The sequence below is a fragment of the Sebastes fasciatus genome, chromosome 21 (assembly GCF_043250625.1).
Source record: "Sebastes fasciatus isolate fSebFas1 chromosome 21, fSebFas1.pri, whole genome shotgun sequence".
NCBI classification, from domain to species: domain Eukaryota; kingdom Metazoa; phylum Chordata; class Actinopteri; order Perciformes; family Sebastidae; genus Sebastes; species Sebastes fasciatus.
Window position 1 is genome coordinate 17,117,033 of NC_133815.1, and position 18,338 is coordinate 17,135,370.

General features: G+C 37.6%; 2 protein-coding genes across 2 annotated transcripts in view; both read left to right on the plus strand.

The window, feature by feature from the left end:
- The first annotated feature begins 4,256 nt into the window (after nt 1–4,256).
- LOC141759490 (myelin-associated glycoprotein-like) lies at nt 4,257–10,413 on the plus strand. The gene is made up of 8 exons (XM_074621602.1): nt 4,257–6,239; nt 6,361–6,436; nt 6,780–7,166; nt 8,669–8,974; nt 9,065–9,340; nt 9,450–9,510; nt 9,634–9,673; nt 9,863–10,413. Exons 1-8 carry the CDS (start codon nt 6,225–6,227, stop codon nt 10,076–10,078), a joined length of 1,377 nt encoding a protein of 458 aa, XP_074477703.1. The 5' UTR covers nt 4,257–6,224; the 3' UTR covers nt 10,079–10,413.
- A 2,735-nt stretch (nt 10,414–13,148) lies between these two features.
- Nucleotides 13,149–18,338, plus strand: part of LOC141759483 (myelin-associated glycoprotein-like) — a 31,619-nt gene continuing 26,429 nt past the window's right edge. Inside the window, exons 1-3 of the mRNA XM_074621594.1 lie at nt 13,149–13,265; nt 13,576–13,651; nt 13,852–14,241. Coding sequence (XP_074477695.1) covers nt 13,579–13,651; nt 13,852–14,241 — 463 coding nt within the window. The 5' untranslated portion in view covers nt 13,149–13,265; nt 13,576–13,578. The remainder of the gene's footprint in view (nt 13,266–13,575; nt 13,652–13,851; nt 14,242–18,338) is intronic.

Genomic DNA, 18,338 nt, shown 5'->3' on the forward strand with positions numbered 1-18,338 from the left:
CTTGACAGTTATTGATTTAACCATATGTGTGGTGCCCCATGTCTGAGTCTTTATCTAGTTATTCTCCTATTTAATTCACCATAATCCAGTCTGTGTGATGTCTGTTAATGATGATTTGATTTTTTTCTTAGAGCAAATCTTTATTATATATAATCAGTAATGTTTGTATTTTTTCAACCCATTTGCTGTATTGCTTTTGAACGTGAGATTAAAGAATCAACGAAGAAGAAGCAGAAGCCTGAAATGAACAATTTGGGCACCAGGTGATGTGGGAGGAAGCTGCAACAACGGGAGGCTGTGTTAAATAATTAGTCGGGATGAACAATACACAGCACATAACCAAACCTGATGTAAAAATACAAACAAACAAACAAACAAACTTAAGAGTATTTTAATGAGTGTTTGAGGGCTGTGTTCTACTTTTTGTAGAATGTTTCTCTTTTGGCTCATTTGATGTGTTCAACTGTGAATTGTATTTTAAACTTTTCTTGATATAAAATCCTTATTTCTGCCTGGAGAGCAAGTGGAACTGATGTTTTTCGTTTTTTTTTTTTTTTTCCTGCAGTGTGTTTGTTTATTGTTTGCGTTACATGAAGTTATTAATAATGTTTCATGTGTTCAAATCAATTCATTATGGCTTTTTGTGCTTTAAAATACATATGCATACACAGGATATGAGCAGTAAAGTTGATAACTTCCTGTATTGTTCTAATATTAACTGTAAGTCACTCAGGGTAGATATTTAGAGGATAACAAAACCAGCTGTTACCATGCAGTCTCAGTAAAACCTGTTTTTAATAACCGCTAACAGAGAAGTTGGTTATTTTGTGTGTTGCATTTCAGCTCAAATTCACAAACTGATATTCACTTTTGAAATCACCCATCGGACCTCATTGCTGCTCTCTATTTACTGATTTTTCTGTTGTTGCTATTCATGAACTCCACAAAAAAATATTGAATTTGATGAGGTTTTGTTTAAAGCTTCAGTAGGCAGAATGATGTTTTTGGCAAAACTTCCATAATAACCTTTCAGCATATTGTAATCCAAGTGTTCTGAGAGAAAACTAGACTTGACAGGAGACTTTGACCAATCACAGGTCATTTCAAGTTTGCGTTTCAAGTTTGCGAGTGATTGACAGCTGCTCAGAGACGGCAAGACTCCAGCTCAGCTCTGATTGGTTGTTTTCTTCTGGTCTGGGAAATCTTGCAGATGCCATTAGGAGCACCGGAGGACGCAGAGGCACATGATTTTTTTCAGATTACCTGTCTCATGCACTACTGTCAGGCTATAGTGACCGTTTTGTAAAAATAACTTTTTTTATTCATATTTTATATTCATATTTGCTCCATTTCTACCCACTGCAGCTTTAACTAAGCCATAAGAAGTGAGAGTCCGTTTCAGCAGCATTTTATTACTGTGGTTTTATTTAGAATTGACTTCTGAAGTTGTTCATTGATCACTACTTAGATCACAGTGAATCCTCATTGTAAGTTTCTGCATTATTGTGTTTGCAAATGTAGGTGATGGGTAACAGACAACATGCAATCCATATCCTCTTTCTTTCAGGTGAGCTGTGTGTTCACTGCAGTTGGAGCTAATTGTGCAACTGTTTCCATCCTGGTGATTTCTACTGATATTGCACAAGAAAAAACTACATGCAACATCCTGCCGCTGATGTATGTAAGATGGACCCATCAATGTGTCTGAAGGAGACTTTTACAGCTTTAATGTGACAGATGGAGTTTATTGGGTTACATTTCATTTTACAGATCCACAAATGTCATGGTAATTAGGTGATGATTAGCAAGTAACCCATTTGAAATTTCTTTGGAATTACTGCCAAATTACCCCTTTATTTCCATGTCTGCTGATAAATAGATAATAATTAGCAAATAACTTATTTGAAATTTCTCAAAAAACTCCCTGAATCATGACATCAGCTACCAGGTTACATTTATGTAGACAATAAGTCACACAATGATCAGTCTCTTCTATGAGCTTTGGTTTTCCATCTCCGATGAAGAGCAGCGCACAGCCAATTCTCAAGCTTAAGGGCCCTATTTTAAGGATTATATGCTATTTTAGCATATCATTATTAAATAATGTTTATAATAAAGTAATTTGATACATTTTGAAGTAAATATTCGGGTAATTTGGTAGTAATTCCAAAGAAATTTCAAATAGGTTACTTGCTAATTATCACCTTATTACCATGACATTGACCTGTAAAATGAGGTGTTACCATTGGTTTTTACACATTTGCACCAGCGTCACAAATAGCTTTTTTTTTCTATTTTCAATTTACACACTTATCCAGTTAAATAACTATTTATTCATATTATTTATTTAAAGTCAACACAGTCAACTCAACAACAGAGTCAGGCGGGAATATACTAAACTTCAAATGTTTGGCATCTGTCCACAGTGACTGTGTACTGTAAGATATATGACAGCATTTGAACTGAACAATAAATAAACGTTCTTCATGAGAAAAATGTGGAAAAAACACAACGCAATAAATGTTGCCAAATACCCTGTTGGCAACCCACTGTCGTTAAAGATTGTAAAACAATACAAACCACACAAGAGTAGGCAACCTCTATTGTGACACAACTCTTACCTAAAAAGTTTATTCAAGTGTGCTATTAGTATACTCCTTTTAAACTTAAAATAAGGAAGTATACTTTCAGTTTACTTTCTATGTACTTATCAGAAATATACTTAACAAAAGTATACATAAGTATACTTGGCCCATACTGCCAAGTATACAGAAAAGTCTAAGTATACTTGGCTTGTAGGCCTACTTGTACTTAATCTTTTGATCGAGCTATACTTAAAAAAAACGTATAATTAAGTATTCTTGCCTTATAGGCCTACAGAAAGGAATACATGGCTTGTAGTTGTGCTTACTTTTTGATAGTCTATTCAAGTGTATATGATGTTTTGCCCCCGTGTGACGACTGGATCTGGATTTTACAGAGTCAAACTGACGAAGAGCTGACTGTTAAAGAGCCAGTAATTGAAAAACAGAAGACGAAGAAGATTAACTTCTCCAAGCGTTGACCTGAACCTTCCTCAGCCTCAGTGCAGGACAGGTATATGAACCGTTTTATGAGGATATGTTACGTATGCACCGGTCAAAGCTTACTAGACAGCAAAGAGCTTAACAGACTGCTGACATCCCAGAGGATCTCTACGCTCAAGAGAAAATGAGTTTCTGTAAAGATTACATTTGAATAGAATTAATACCTTTATTTTTATTTATACAGTACCTTTTTTCTGTTAGATAATATAGAAAAAGAAACTGGAGCCTGGTCAGGAAAATGTCACTTTCATTGCCTACAGTTCAATAAAGTGAAACTCAAAACCTCCACATCCTGCAGCTGTTTCTTCATTTTCACACAGCTGCTGTAATGTGATTTGTTATTTGCATGTGAGCCAACAAAAGTCCCGAAGCTCTAAATAGAGAACAAGTCTAAATGACACCAGAAGCATTTCTGCACATACATTTGCATATTAGGGTATTTAGTAGGATATTTTAGTATAATAGAGTAGTATAGATTTCTTTATTTATTATTATTTCCATTTTTATTTTTTGACAAGGCGTCTAACGTAATCTCAGTTTCTTAGGTAAGTGAAGCCCATTTTCTTCATACATTTATTTGTATTTTATTCAGTGAAAAGCTGACGACATTGTACCTGGATTTAAACATTTATTTACTGTTCTGTAATTTAAACTTTTTAAGCACCTTTTAATAATCCTAGTAATCACATTTCAATATGAACAATATTCAATAAATGCATCCACAATATATAAAGTTCCTTTTGTATGTAATAATAAAAGAGAGTGAGAGTTTCTTTTCCTTCTCACTGCGGTACATGCAAGCTATCCTCAATCTAAACCAGTAAAGCCACTAGCTCCTCATTATGACTCTGAATGTGTCACTTCTCTATTTAGAATACTTTTATTTGATTATTGGTTCGTACATTAAGGGAAGTTGTGGTATTTTCACATTCTGCTACGGTTGTAGTCGTACAAATGTGTGAAAAGTGTGTGAATTATAGCTTTATTTGCAGGAACAGCAGGAGTGATATTTTGATCATCCTTCCATTAACTCCTCCTTCCTCTCATCGTTTCATCCTAGCTCACTGATCTGTGACTTATGCTGCACTGTGACTTCTGCTTCGACCTGATCAGACTGAACGACTGCACTGAGGAGAACACACTGACTCCAATGTAAGTACATGTCTGCTACAATCCTTAAGATCAGGATCAAATGGCAAGTAGTAGAAGAACCATATTTATCTATTGATATGTTATTAATTACTATTACAGCTTTGAGAGCTTCGGCTGATTCAGAATGCTGCTGCCAGGGTTGTAACGAGGAGGTTGGTGAAGTTTTAAGAAAGTTTATTGAGTGACAAGGCTGGACGAGGGTGAGTGATGGGCGTAGGCTGAGGTTGCACCTGGGTAGCAGATAGGAGAGCAAGCAGGCAGGCCGACAGGGCAAAAAGAATCAGCATAGGAAAAAACAGACACAAATAAAGTACCGGTTAAGAATATAAGGAACTTAACTTACTACGCTTGGCCAGAGCGTCGCTACCACGGCAGTTGAGATAATGATCTGGGCGAGGACAGGAAGGAAAGCCAGGGTTGAAATAGTGAGGAGTTGACGAGTGGATTGATCACAGGTGTGTGCAGAGCAGGGAGCTAGGAGAGGTGACGAACGAGCTGATTGGCAGCAGGTGAGCAGGTAGATTGGGCCAAGGTTGACTGCAGGACAGGAAGAGACTCTCTCACACACACACACACACACACACACACACACACACGCACACACACACACACACACACACATACACAAGCCGGGGACATGGAACACAGGGGACACTAGGAAATAAGCCAGAGCATGGCCACGGCCGTGACAATCACTACATTGAGCCTCATGCACAATATTCTCTTAAATTTCTCTTATATTTTCGCTTACATCTTCTGTTTAGAGAAAAAATAAATAAATCATAAATTGGAGTCGTGTGGCAGATTGTTTATTACTGCATTAGCATAGTTAACACCCCCTAAACAATAGGCCTATGGGCAGGTATCAGCATACGTAATGCCCCCTAAACACTATATATGGGCATGTATTAACATAGATAACGCCCTCTAAACACTATATAAGGTCAGGTATTAGCATAGATAATGCCCCTAAACACTTTATAAGGTCATATATTAGCAGAGGTAACGCCCCCTACACTGTATATGGGCAAACATTGAAACAGACATACACTGTAGGCCTATATTACTACCGTTAATGGTACTGTTAAATAAACTTAAACAAAGTAAATATGTGATTTTCCAGAGCGTCAGTACTGGCATTTACAGGAAATTCAAAAAAGCATTGAAGAGCAGTATGTAATCCACCTAATATCATCCAAGGGTTTTTATAGTCTTAATAGGGATCAATGGACCAATAGGATTTATTTAGCCGCCCACAAATTTAATGATCCAATCATTATAATTATTCTAAAACATACAATAATCTAAATTTTATTATATGATATTCACATTTTTTTTTAATGTTCCTCAAATATAAAACTTTTGTTTCCATGCAATGGACAAACAATTTGTGGCTGCGAAATCTTTTTTTGAAAATATGTTTGTATATCGCTTCCTGCATTAGGCCCCTTGGCTACCAGTTTCACACAGAATCAACTTCAAAATGATGTTGCTTGTCAATAAATCACTCAACAGTTTAGGTGCTAGATATTTATCACATCTCCTAACCCAGTATAAACCTTTCAGAGCGCTAACGCCGGCTGACTCTGGATTACTAGCCGTTCCCAGAGTTAAAACTAAACATGGTGAAGGTGTCTTTTGCGTCTATGCTGCTCAAATGTGGAACAAATTGCCAGAAGAGCAAAGACTTGAGACAATGCTGACTTCTTTCAAATCCAAGACAAAGACCTACCTGTTTACCGCTGCTTTTAATTAATTTTCTTGTAAATCAAATTTGTTATTGTTCTTATTATAGAGCATATAGACTCATGGGATATGAGGTGAGAAACCTAACCGCTCTTGCTCTGTGCTCTTAAATCATAGGAAGTCGACATGGTTTTATATTACAACAGCTAAAAAGGGAAGTTGGTTTGTTGAACTGTTCATACATTTAACCATTTTCACATTAGCCAACAACCAAAGCATCTAATCGTCGCTCTTTTATTGATGTGGGCTTCTTTGGTAAGACAACGTTATTTACTGGTTTTACTTACTTAGGCTACATGTGACAAACAGTAAATTGTGGTTGTACGCAGCATGTTGAATGCTTCGTAATACTGCATTATTGTGTTTGTAAATCCAGGTGATGAGTGTCATTGCAGTCCAGTCTGTGAAAATGGTGACAGCCATCGTGTTACTGAGTGTCCTCTTTGTCTCAGGTGAGCTGTTTGTTCAGTCTCTTTTATTTGGAGACGTTTTACTTGAATCATTTAGACTTAGAAACATTTTTCCTCTAAATTCATGTGAATGTTACAACCTGTATTTTCTGTCACTGTGTTAATACTGACTTTGTTATTTGGAGATCTTTTGGTGGATATGGACAGGTTTGGCTCGTGGGGGATTGTTGTTGTAAACCAATACAAAATAATTATTACAAAAACTGTATAGTGTAAAAAAAAAAAAAAAAAACATAATGCAAAATATTACTGCTGAAGTACATTTTGGCTTCCTGGAGTTTTTTTTTTTTACACATTACAACTGTTAATCATGAGTCTTTCACAGGTGCTGTGGCTGTTTGTCAGAATACAGCCCTATTCATTACTACACCTACGGAGATGAAAGCACTGAGTGGATCCTGCCTGCAGATCCCATGTAACTTTAGTGGTAACATGAGCGCTCAACAGACATTTGACGGTGCAAGAACAACCTTCGGAGTGTGGATTAAAAATAACCAATATTTTGCCTACAAACCACATAATGTGATTTTCAACAGTAGCGTGATGAATAATATCTATCCAATGAATCTTACTGGAGACCTGAGTCAGAAAAACTGCACCACTTTATTTTCCAATTTAATCACTAATTACACAGACAAGTACTACTTCAGAATTGAGAACGGAAAATTCAAGGCAACAGCTTCTTGTGAAACTCTTCATATAACAGTTAACGGTAAGATCATTTTGATTTATATCAGTCTATAATGTTATTGTTTAGAATAAAAAGTGAAATCAGTTGAACCTAACCTTAAATGACCTGAATAATAGATGAATAAACCTGTAAATATCTACTGTAGGATTAGCAACAGTAGCCTAGAGAGTCATTGGCTTGAATGTCTGACTGAAAAACATACACTTCCTGCATATCAATAGGATATTTTGTGTGCGCTGCTATTATTAGTCGCATGAGAAAGCTACATCTTGAACTTTGCATTTCAAACTTAAAGAAAGAGGAAGTGTCCTGTGTTGAGTTATTTTCACTATATATACCATCAGTGATGGACAAAATCTACACTGATTAGTCAAAGTTTACTTTTTCTGTTTCCCCTCCAAAGGGTCAAATCTGATTAAAGGGAGACGAAAGGAGTAAAACCAAATTTCTGTCAATCAAATCTGTGTTGACATTTCGGACTTTTCTCTAACTTGTGCTTTATTGTGAAATATTGGAGAGTTTTTTGCCTTTTTTTGTCTCAAACAATTATTGAAATGAAACCATGTGAGAAGTTTAGAAGGGAAACGTCTTTTTGGTGGTCTGATGACAAGGAGCTCTGAACAAACACTGCTCTTTTTATATGGGATCACAAACCCCGAAATATAATATAATCTTATCATTAGAGCATTTCATAGTTGCGTGTTGCGAAGGAGGCTAAATAACGCTCCAAACTTACGCTAAATTTTGGCGAGGAAAAACTGTCATGGCCATTTTCAAAGGGGTCCCTTGACCTCTGACCTCCAGATATGTGATTGAAAATGGGTTCTATGGGTACCAACGAGTCTCCCCTTTACAGACATGCCCACTTTATGATAATCACATGCAGTTTGGGGCAAGTCATAGTCAAGTCAGCACACTGACACACTGACAGCTGTTGTTGCCTGTTGGGCTGCAGTTTGCCATGTTATGATTTGAGCATATTTTTTGATGTTATATCCAGTACAATATTTGTCATTATTTTGTGTTGTTAATTGATTTCCAGTAATAAATACATACATTTGCATAAAGCAAGCATATTTTTTCCTCTCCCAAGTTGTTAAGAGTATTAAATACTTGACAAATCTCCCTTTAAGGTAAATTTTGAACAGATATAAAAATGTCAGATTAATTTGCGATCAATCATGTCGCGATTAAATATTTTAATTGAATGACAGCCCTACTTATCATATATATAAAATCTTAATCTGTAATGAGTACAGCTGGTGTATAGCTGTAGTGGAGTAAAAAGTGCAATATTTTGCTCTCAAATGTAGAAGAGAACAAGTACAAAGTAAATGAAGATGGTGAACATGGTAAACATAATACCTGGTAAATATCAGCATGTTATAATTGTGGCGTGTTATCACGCTGACATTAGCGTTTACCTGAAGTTTAGCCTCACAGAGAGGCTAGCGTGGCTGTAGACTCTTAGTGTTGTTGCTGTGTTTTTCAGTGTACAATCTGTCTTTGATTTGAAATTCCAGATTCTCCTCCGAGGCCCAGCATTGAGATCTCAGGTAATCTGACGGAGAAGCAGTCTGTCACTATAACCTGCTCAGCTTTCACTCCCTGTCCACACTCCCCTCCTGAACTCACCTGGACTCTCCAACAAGACCCTCGCAACAAAGTAGAGGAAAACACAGATCGAACCTTCACAACTAAAATCCAGACGACCTTCACTCTGTCAGACGAACATGATGGATTCATCATCACCTGTTCAGCCGGATATCCTGTAAATGAAGGAAAAGACGTCAAGACAGCAGAGGAGAGAACGACGCTCAATGTTTCATGTAAGACAACCAGTGTTTCCACGATTATTCTCCTTTCTCACGGCTCTGGTGCTACTCTCTTATCTCACATCTCTATCACATTTTCCTCAGATGCTCCCAAAATCACCTCAGTATCCATCAGTCCGCCAGGTTTGGTGTCAGTAGGTAGCCGGGTGAACCTGACCTGCTCCAGCAGAGCCAATCCTCCTGTCATCCGCTTCACCTGGTTCAAGACCAGCGAGAACGGACCTGTCAATGTATCTGAAGGAGATTTTTACAGCTTTAATGTCACTGATGGAGGAGTTTATATCTGCGTGGCCACAAATGAGCTTGGTAATGGAACATCAAGAGAGATCCATCTGACTATGAAAGGTAAAAAGTGGGACTTCCGCGATGCTGCATCAATATTGTTGCACGTCAACATTCAACACTTTTTTAGTCACTTATATTGGCTTTGTTTTCTTGTCTTAAGGTGAAGTTGGCTCTCTTGAATTGGGGCCGTTTATTGGAGGAATCGTTGGGTTCATCGCACTCATCTGCCTGATTGTATGTGTTTGGTAAGTGTCACAAATCAAAGCAGATGACTCAATAATATCTGTTTCCCACCTGTGTTGACACTTTACTGGCACACTGTATGCTGAACCTAAAGTATACAGTATAATCACTCTAATGTCTTCCAGGCGTTTAAAGTCATCACATGCAACTGCACAACAGACTCAGGTGAGACCATACTAAACTTCCCTCTACAGCAGGCCTGTGTTTTGAATGTTTTACGTCTCTTCACATTGGCTGTAGAGTCTACCTGACGCAGTGTCGGTAATTATTTAACATGGAAGGATCCAGCTGAAGCTTCACCTCACAACACTTCCTGTTTGGATTATTTTTTTGCAGAGTCAAACGGGTGAAGAGGCGGCTGCTGAAGAGCCAGCAAGTAAAACAGAAGAAGAAATCATCCATTATGGAGAGATCAACTTCTCCACCAGACCTGAACTGGCCTCGGTGCAGGACGGTGGACAGCAGCAGGATACGCTGTACGCACAGGTCAAAGTGTCCCAGACAGCAAACAGCTTAAGACAGACTGCCGACGGCCCAGAGGATCTCTACGCTCAAGTGAAGAGAAAATGAGTGCTCTTGTTAAAAGACAAAAAATATATTTGTGTACAATTCATATTTAATGTGCCTTAATGTTGTCTTTGCTGCCTACAGTTCAATGGAGAGAAATTTAAAACATTCACATCCTGCAGATTTTCAATGTCAGTTATCAACATATTCTCCCAATCCTGGATTATGGTGACTTAATCTACAGACTCGCCTCCAAAAATCATCTCAATAAACTGGACGTCATCTACCATACTGCCATTCGCTTTGTCACCGGTGTCCCTTTCAACACTCATCACTGTAACCTGTATTCTCTATAGTCAACTGGCCATCCCTCTATAGCAGGCGTCAGACCAGAAGACTATCATTGGCAAAACCCCTCCATACCTCCGGTCACTACTCAATATCTACAACAGGAACTGCAATTTACATTCTAGCAAATTCTTCAGTATGGTCATTCCTCCTTTGGTCGTCTCTCATTCCAGTTTGCTGCTCCTAGTGACTGGAATGAGTTGCAAAAGATGCTAAAACTCCACACCCTTATTCTGTTACCCTCCTTTAATGACTCATTACAAGTGATAGTTTCTGATCGCTGCACCTGCTTCTGAATTTGCCTCTCTGCAACACATATATATATATATATATATATATATATATATATATATATATATATATTATATATATATATATATTGTTGTATATACTGTATTTATTGTGATGTTTTAATTTTGTCTGTTTTATTGCAGTAGTCGTATTTATGTTCTATGTTCTAATGCAGGGGTCTCCAACAAGTAGCTCGCTCGCTATCCGTTTCTGAGTGGCTCGCTAACAGTTCTTTGTAAAACTGTTTAAATTACAACCCAATCAAATTCACAGACAACCCACCCCATTCTGAGACCAAATGATTATATGCCTATCGGCTGTCAATTAAACTAGTTAGGCTGCTGTCAGGTTTGTAACGCCATAACATACAGAGACCGGATTTGACAATGACCACAGGCCAATAAAAGGCAAAAAATACATTATTTTCATGAGGAATCGGTATGTCTCACATTTGCGGTGTGAGCGTGTTAGTCAGTAAAAGATGTATCGTCGAGCGCCAAGTCCACAGCAACTTTTCATGGGACTTTCCGGCTGGTAGCAGTTTATGAACAAAGAAGGGAAAGGAGCCAAAAACAATCCTTAAAAGACGACAGTCTCTGTTTACCAAAGAAGGCCGATGAAGCAAAGAGCCATCGTTTAGTGGCGCACATCCTAATGAAACAAAAAAAACCTTCACCTATGAAAGAATTGTAATAGAGGCGATGACTGCGGTGGCTGAAACGTTATTAAAGGACCATAAAAGTAAGACAGACTTGGTGCTTTGAGTAGCTCTCAGCCACTTTCATTTTGTCAAATTAGCTCTCAGAGGGAAACAGGTTGGAGACCCCTGTTCTAATGTCTTGCTGCCTCTTGGCCATGTCATCATTGTAGATGAGAATTGGTTCTCAATTGACTTATGTGGTTAAATAAAGATAAAATAAAATAAAAATAAATACATATTTGTGTGCTGAACTCACGCAGCTGTTTATGTGTGATTTGTTATTCATATGTCCAGATGTGTGCAAATAAAAGTCCCAAAGCTTTAAATAGGGAGCTATAGTAAAAAATGATGACATGCAAAGGATAGTAAACATGGCACCAGAAGCAGTTCTGCACACATATTCATAATGTTGTACGAGATTACATTTAGTTTTGACATGTTTATGTGTCATTTTGTTTCGTGATATCTTCTGATTATTTCTGACAAGGCATCGACCTTGTTTTGTTATGTATTGTGTATCCCTTTTCACCATACAGTCATTTTAATTACTGCAGAAATGAACATGAAAATTGTTTCCTCTCTGTAAGGTTGGGCTTTTTTTGCCACATTTTTATCATCATTATTTTTCTTCTCCTAAATTCTTTCTATGCAAAAATAGGAGCCAAAAGGACGTAAAACTAGAAGCACTGCCTGCAGGTAATGCTAGTAGAGGGAGGAGGGGCTGCTTTCTCTCAGCCAGCTGCTTAGTTTATAACCATTTTAAGATATGTGGCAAACTAAGCTAAACAGTTAGACTACATACAGACTGCTTTTGTTTTAGCTTGTGTAGCCGAGGGTTACGTTACTTTATGAAGGTAATAAAATAATAGCACGGAGGCTCCGTATAGTCTGCATCAAGACGGCAACAACTTCTTTAACCTTGTCAACAACAGGCATCACTGCTTCACCACTTCACCACTTTACCACTTCTGTATTTGCTAACATTACTGAGAAGTTGCATGTTTAAAATGAAGAAATTCAGCATGAGTACATCTAGACCTTTATGTAAACCAACTGGATCACTTGATAGTTGACAGTGAACGACATGCAGATCTACATTATAAATCTCTGTGGCTAACAGTCAAGGTAACAGCAAACCATCCTCCTTTGTAATAACAAAACAGTACCACAACAACTAAACTACTCATGATGAAGCTCCCTCTATAGAGTGCTCCAGTGATGACATATTTTTGTAGGCCAGCCAGGAAGTTAGCATCGCCCTGGTTCCCTTGACAAAAAGCCAATGGGATTTTTACATTGGGTTTTGGATTATTGCAGAAAACAAGCTCGGTGGCAAACAAACGTTTATGATACTTACACGTTTTGTTCAGCAAGATAATCTCCACAAATGAACACTACTTTTATGAAGTAAAAAGCTAACATTAGGCTATAAATAAACTACCCCACGGTCACATGAGCGCGAGTATAAACAACAAGGCTGTAATGGCGGATGAGTCTGCATGATGACGTTTAGTAGTCTTAGTAGTCTCCAAGAACTACAGGAGAAGATAATATTGACAAAAACAAGAGGGACCAGCAGCATAACTGTTCGGCCCCTAATAAGGCATACAGGCTTGCTGAGAGTCATGTGATAAAAATTAATCTTTGAGAATAAATATGTCATTCGCACCCTGATGAGATCAAGTTGTCTCAAAAGATGACTTCCTCACTCAAAGGGTGTGAGCAGGAGGAGTCAAGACTTCTTCTTCTTCTTTTTCTTCAGTATTTCAGTCATTTCATGTTCGCTTTTATATCACAACGGCTTAGCAGGGAAGTCGGGTAGCTACTAGGTCTGTTGCAGTTCTGCTGACATTCACAAATTGTCTGATTTTAAAACTAACTGTTTCTTCATTTTAGCTGCCGGCTCCTTTGGTAAGGTAACATGTTACTGCTTTTATGTTTAACTCAGGGAAGTTTTTTTTATTTTGCTGATTTTCATGAACTCTACTTTTATTTGTTGGGTTTTGTTTTTGCAGAAACATCATAAACTCACACTGGATCATTTAATATTTAAACTGTTTTTAACTCTGCAGAGATTATTAATCACTATTATAACACAGTAACATCTGGTTGTACACGGAGAGTTCCTGGTTTGAATGTATTAATTTGAGGTGGCTTTAAAAGAACATGAATGCTTCTTTTAAAAGATGTTTCATGAAAAGTAACTTTTTGCCAAATCCAGGTGATGAGTGTCATTTCAGTCCAGTCTGTGAAAATGGTGACAGCCATCGTGTTACTGAGCGTCTTTTTAGTTTCAGGTGAGCTGTTTGTTCATTCACTTTCATTTGAAGACGTTACTTTTTCCAACTGTTCATGCTCTGTCTGCAGTGAAATGTTTCATACTGACATTGTTAAAAAGACCAAAAATGTTGCTGCTGAATTACAGTTTGTGCATCACGAACTTTCTCTTCATGCACATTTTGCTCCACAATTTGTTCATCCTGAGTCTGTTTCACAGGTGCTTTGGCTGATTGTCCTGAGGAGTCAGCCCTATTCATTACTGCACCAAAGCAGATGGAAGCACTGAGTGGATCCTGTCTGCAAATCCCATGTAACTTTAGTAGTAACATAAACGCTCAAGAGACATTTGACGGTACAAGAACAACCTTCGGAGTGTGGATTAAAAGTAGCACACGTGTTGCCAAAAATCTAAATAATGTGATTTTCAACAGTATTAGGAAGAATAATATCTATCCAATTAGTCTTACTGGAGACCTGAGTCAGAAAAACTGCACCACCTTATTTTCCAGTGTAAACACAAGTTACACAGACAAGTACTACTTCAGAATTGAGAACGGACCATTTCTGGCAACAGCTATTTGTGATCCTCTTCAAATAACAGTCAAAGGTAAGAGAGTTTTGTTTTTTATCTGTCAGTCTATAACGTTATTGTTTAGAATAAAAAGTGAAAGGTGCAACTTTTTTCACTTTGCCATGAATTTAAATTCTGATTAAACACTGATTCTGTTGTTAAAGTTTGACATTAAAATGCTCAAATTTTGGGATATTTAAAAGCAAACTTTATATACTTTATGCATTTTCAATACAAGGTTGTCACCTTCTGTGTCAGCTTTAGTTTTTAAAAAGAGTTCTATATATCATGATCTTTTTTTTTATTGTACAATCTGTGTTTGATTTGAAACCCCAGATTCTCCTCCGAGGCCCAGCATTGAGATCTCAGGTGATCTGAAGGAGAAGCAGTCGGTCACTATAACCTGCTCAGCTTTCACTCCCTGTCCACACTCCCCTCCTGAACTCACCTGGACTCTCCAACAAGACCCTCACAACAAAATAGAGGAAAACACAGATCGAACCTTCACAACTAAAATCCAGACGACCTTCACTCTGTCAGACGAACATGATGGATTCATCATCACCTGTTCAGCCAGATATCCTGTAAATGAAGGAAAAGACGTCAAGACAGCAGAGAAGAGAACGACGCTCAGTGTTTCATGTAAGATAATAAGTGTTTGTTATTAAATCCTGTCAGCACATGATGATTCATGGGATGATTTTAATGAATAAAGTGAATCTCACATTTTCCTCAGATGCTCCCAAGAACACCTCAGTGTCCATCAGTCCATCAGGTTTGGTGTCAGCAGGTAGCCTGGTGAACCTGACCTGCTCCAGCAGAGCCAATCCTCCCGTCAGCTTCACCTGGTTCAAGACCAGCAAAGACGGACCTGTCAGTGTAGCTGAAGGAGACTTTTACAGCTTCAAGGTGACCTCTGTGACAGATATAGAAGATTATTACTGTGTGGCCACAAATGATCTCGGTAGTCAGACATCACAACGGATGAATAATGGAGGTAAATGTAGAATTGAACTGAATGTTTATTTTAATCTGATCTGCTCTCCTCTCTTTTCTGTTTTTCACTTGTTTTTCTTTTTGTTTTTTTTTATGAAATGACCGTATACAAATAATGGTTACACCTGTATTGTTACATGTCTACATTTAACCTGTTTTCTTTTAGTCACCTGGTTTTGTGTTTCTATGAACAGAGAGCTCTGTCAGCTCGCTACAGTGGGGTTCAGCTCTTGGAGGGATCCTTGTCATCATACTCATCTGCCTTGCTATCTGTGTTTGGTAAGTAAATTAATGAAATTATTTCAGTTTCTGGCAATAAAGTTTCAACTAAAACGATGTTGGTAACCCTGAGGGCATGGATGAGTATATGATCTGTTAGGTTTGCTAATTTCTGCACCTGTTCTGTGAATTGACTTTGACAAAACCTTAGTTTCAATCTTGATTTTCTTTCCACTGATGCAATTTCAATTATGTCTATCTCCCATCAGTCCTTACTCTCTATTGGCAGCACACTATTTATTTAACCTGAAACAGACAGTACAATAATTATCCTGACAGCTCTCTCATGTCTTCCAGGTGGTTTAAGTCAAAACGTCCACAAACTCAGGTGAATATTAAACTTCTTTGTACTGTTGTGAATATTTTAAATCTGCTTACAGTGAATATGTCGAAAGCATCGGTCTTAATACTAAGTTGACAATCTTTTAGAGGTTAAATAATAAGAAGCATGACAAATGTGATGCAACTGTAAGCAATCATCCTCAAAAAAAAACACACAGATATTAATCTTTTAGCTTTTTTTTAAGTTTAGATCTGAAATTGGCTAAAGTTGGATCACATTCATTATCAACAGGATGCTGGTTCTATCTGTTTACAGCATGATAGCTAAAAGAGTTTGGTTCTGACTCGAGACACTAGCTGCTTCCTAAAAGTCAACATTTGTATTCTTCACACATATCAGAAACACATTTTGACATGATTTATAAACTAGCAGCAGCAGTTTAAAATGTATTTTATAGCTTACTGTAAGCTAGTGTAAAGATTTAAGAACAGGAGGAATATGCACCAGCTGTTATTATACATAAATGGAGATTAATGCCTCACTACATTAAAACAGTTTCTTACATGGAGATTAGTTCTTAGCTACTATATATTTATAGTAACTCCAAGGTGTAAGTGTTCAGTAACTGAGTTAACTGATTTTAATCTGTATGAATACTCTCTGAAACACATTCTCCAAGTCTGCTAAAGTCATACATTTACAAATAATTGGTAGTTAGTACATTAGGAATGGTTTGCTCTTAACTTTAGTCTATATTGTTTTAAAGAAAATAGATGAAACATTGAAGTGGTTAAGAAACAGGAACATTACCCGCCTCCACCATGTAAGTGAGAAAAAAAAAATTAGTGTAGCCTACTCTTCTTCATAGTTTTCTACGGTCATCCTTTTGTACAATTGCATTGTGTTTTGATAAGTATATGAATACAAAATGTTTGCCTTTAGTATTTATAATGTAACCTGAGCGATAACTTTGAGTCTTTCCTCCTTGTTGCAAAATCAACTTTCTTATCTTGATTAAACTGAAAGTAATAAGTTTCCATCTATATTATTTACTTGGATCTGGACGTTATTTGGATAGCTATGATAAGCAGTCTTTTTTACTTTTATGATTTGGCCTAGTGGAAGCACACAGAGGTTGAATAATCGAGGCCCAAGAATCGAACCCTGAGGGACTCCACTCTGAATAATGATCATCAGCATATCCCCTACTTTTCAAGATATGGCCTGACTCTAGTGAGGGTTGTAATTTAGTGTAATTTTTCAGCCAGTCTAGAAGTACTTTACAACAATATTAAAGGTTGCACTGTAATCTAGCAGCATCAACTAATTTAACCTGAATTACTATTTAGACATATCATTTAACACCTTTAATACCTTTTTTCTCACAGAGTCAAAGAGGTGACGAGCTGACTCTTCAAATGCCAGCCAGCAAAACAGAAGGAGACATCCATTATGGAGAGATCGACTTCTCCAAGCGGAGACCTGAACCGTCCTCGGCCTCGGAGCAGGACGGTGGACAGCAGCAGGATACGCTGTATGCACAGGTCAACGTGTCCCAGACAGCGAGCAGCTTAAGACAGGCTGCTGACGTCCCAGAGGATCTCTACGCTCAAGTGAAGAAGAAATGAGTGTTGTTTTGTGATCATGTTTGGGTGGGATTTGTAATATACAAATCCTTTATATACCTTTATTTTTTACTTATACAAAATGTTTTATATGTCAGTTATTGTAGTAAAAGACACTGGAGAGGAAAATGCAATCTTCACTGGCCACAGTTAAATAAAGGGGAACTCAAATCCTCCACACACTGCAGCTCAAATAGTTTTGCCATCAAGATATAATAAATCATATGTGTGAACTGACCTCATGTGACTGTTGCTGTGCGATGAGCAATCTGTACATCAGATCAGTGCAAGTATAAGTCCGAAAAAGGCTCTTAATAGGGAACTATTCTAAATAGTGACACGAGAAGAAGCAGTTCACACATTAACAATGTACTACAAGATTATATTGTAGTATTATATATCATGTTTTTGTATATACGTGTGTATAAGCCTGCTGAATTAAAAGCACTAAAAGCATTTGAAGTGAACAAAGCGTTTTAATCACTGAGGTTCTCTCATCAGCACGGCAATGCAGAGCAGCAGTGATACAGACTGTGCACAAGTCATCATAAACTCTGTGCTACCTACATGTGTGAAATACACTTTACAATAAGTTGAGGCATGATGTTGGTGTTAATAAATATTATTTTCAGTTCTACAAGGAAACATAGACACCTCACAGCCAAAGTGAAGTGGTGAGATGTAAACTGGTCAAGTCATGAACAGAGTGCTGAGAAAAAGCTGAGAACTGAGTAAAAAGGGGAAGTTGGTTGGCTGGGTTTTATCGACAAGTCCTTCTGCAGGATCGTCATAGCGACAAAACGTCTTCCTCAGTCCAGAAGTGTGTTTATTTTTCACTTATTGACTATTTACTCTTTGACGTGGCACACTTTCTGAGGAACTTGACTTGTCAGTTTGCTCCTCTGGATTTAAGCTGAGTGTAGGCCTGCAGGATACGAGTAAAATCTGAG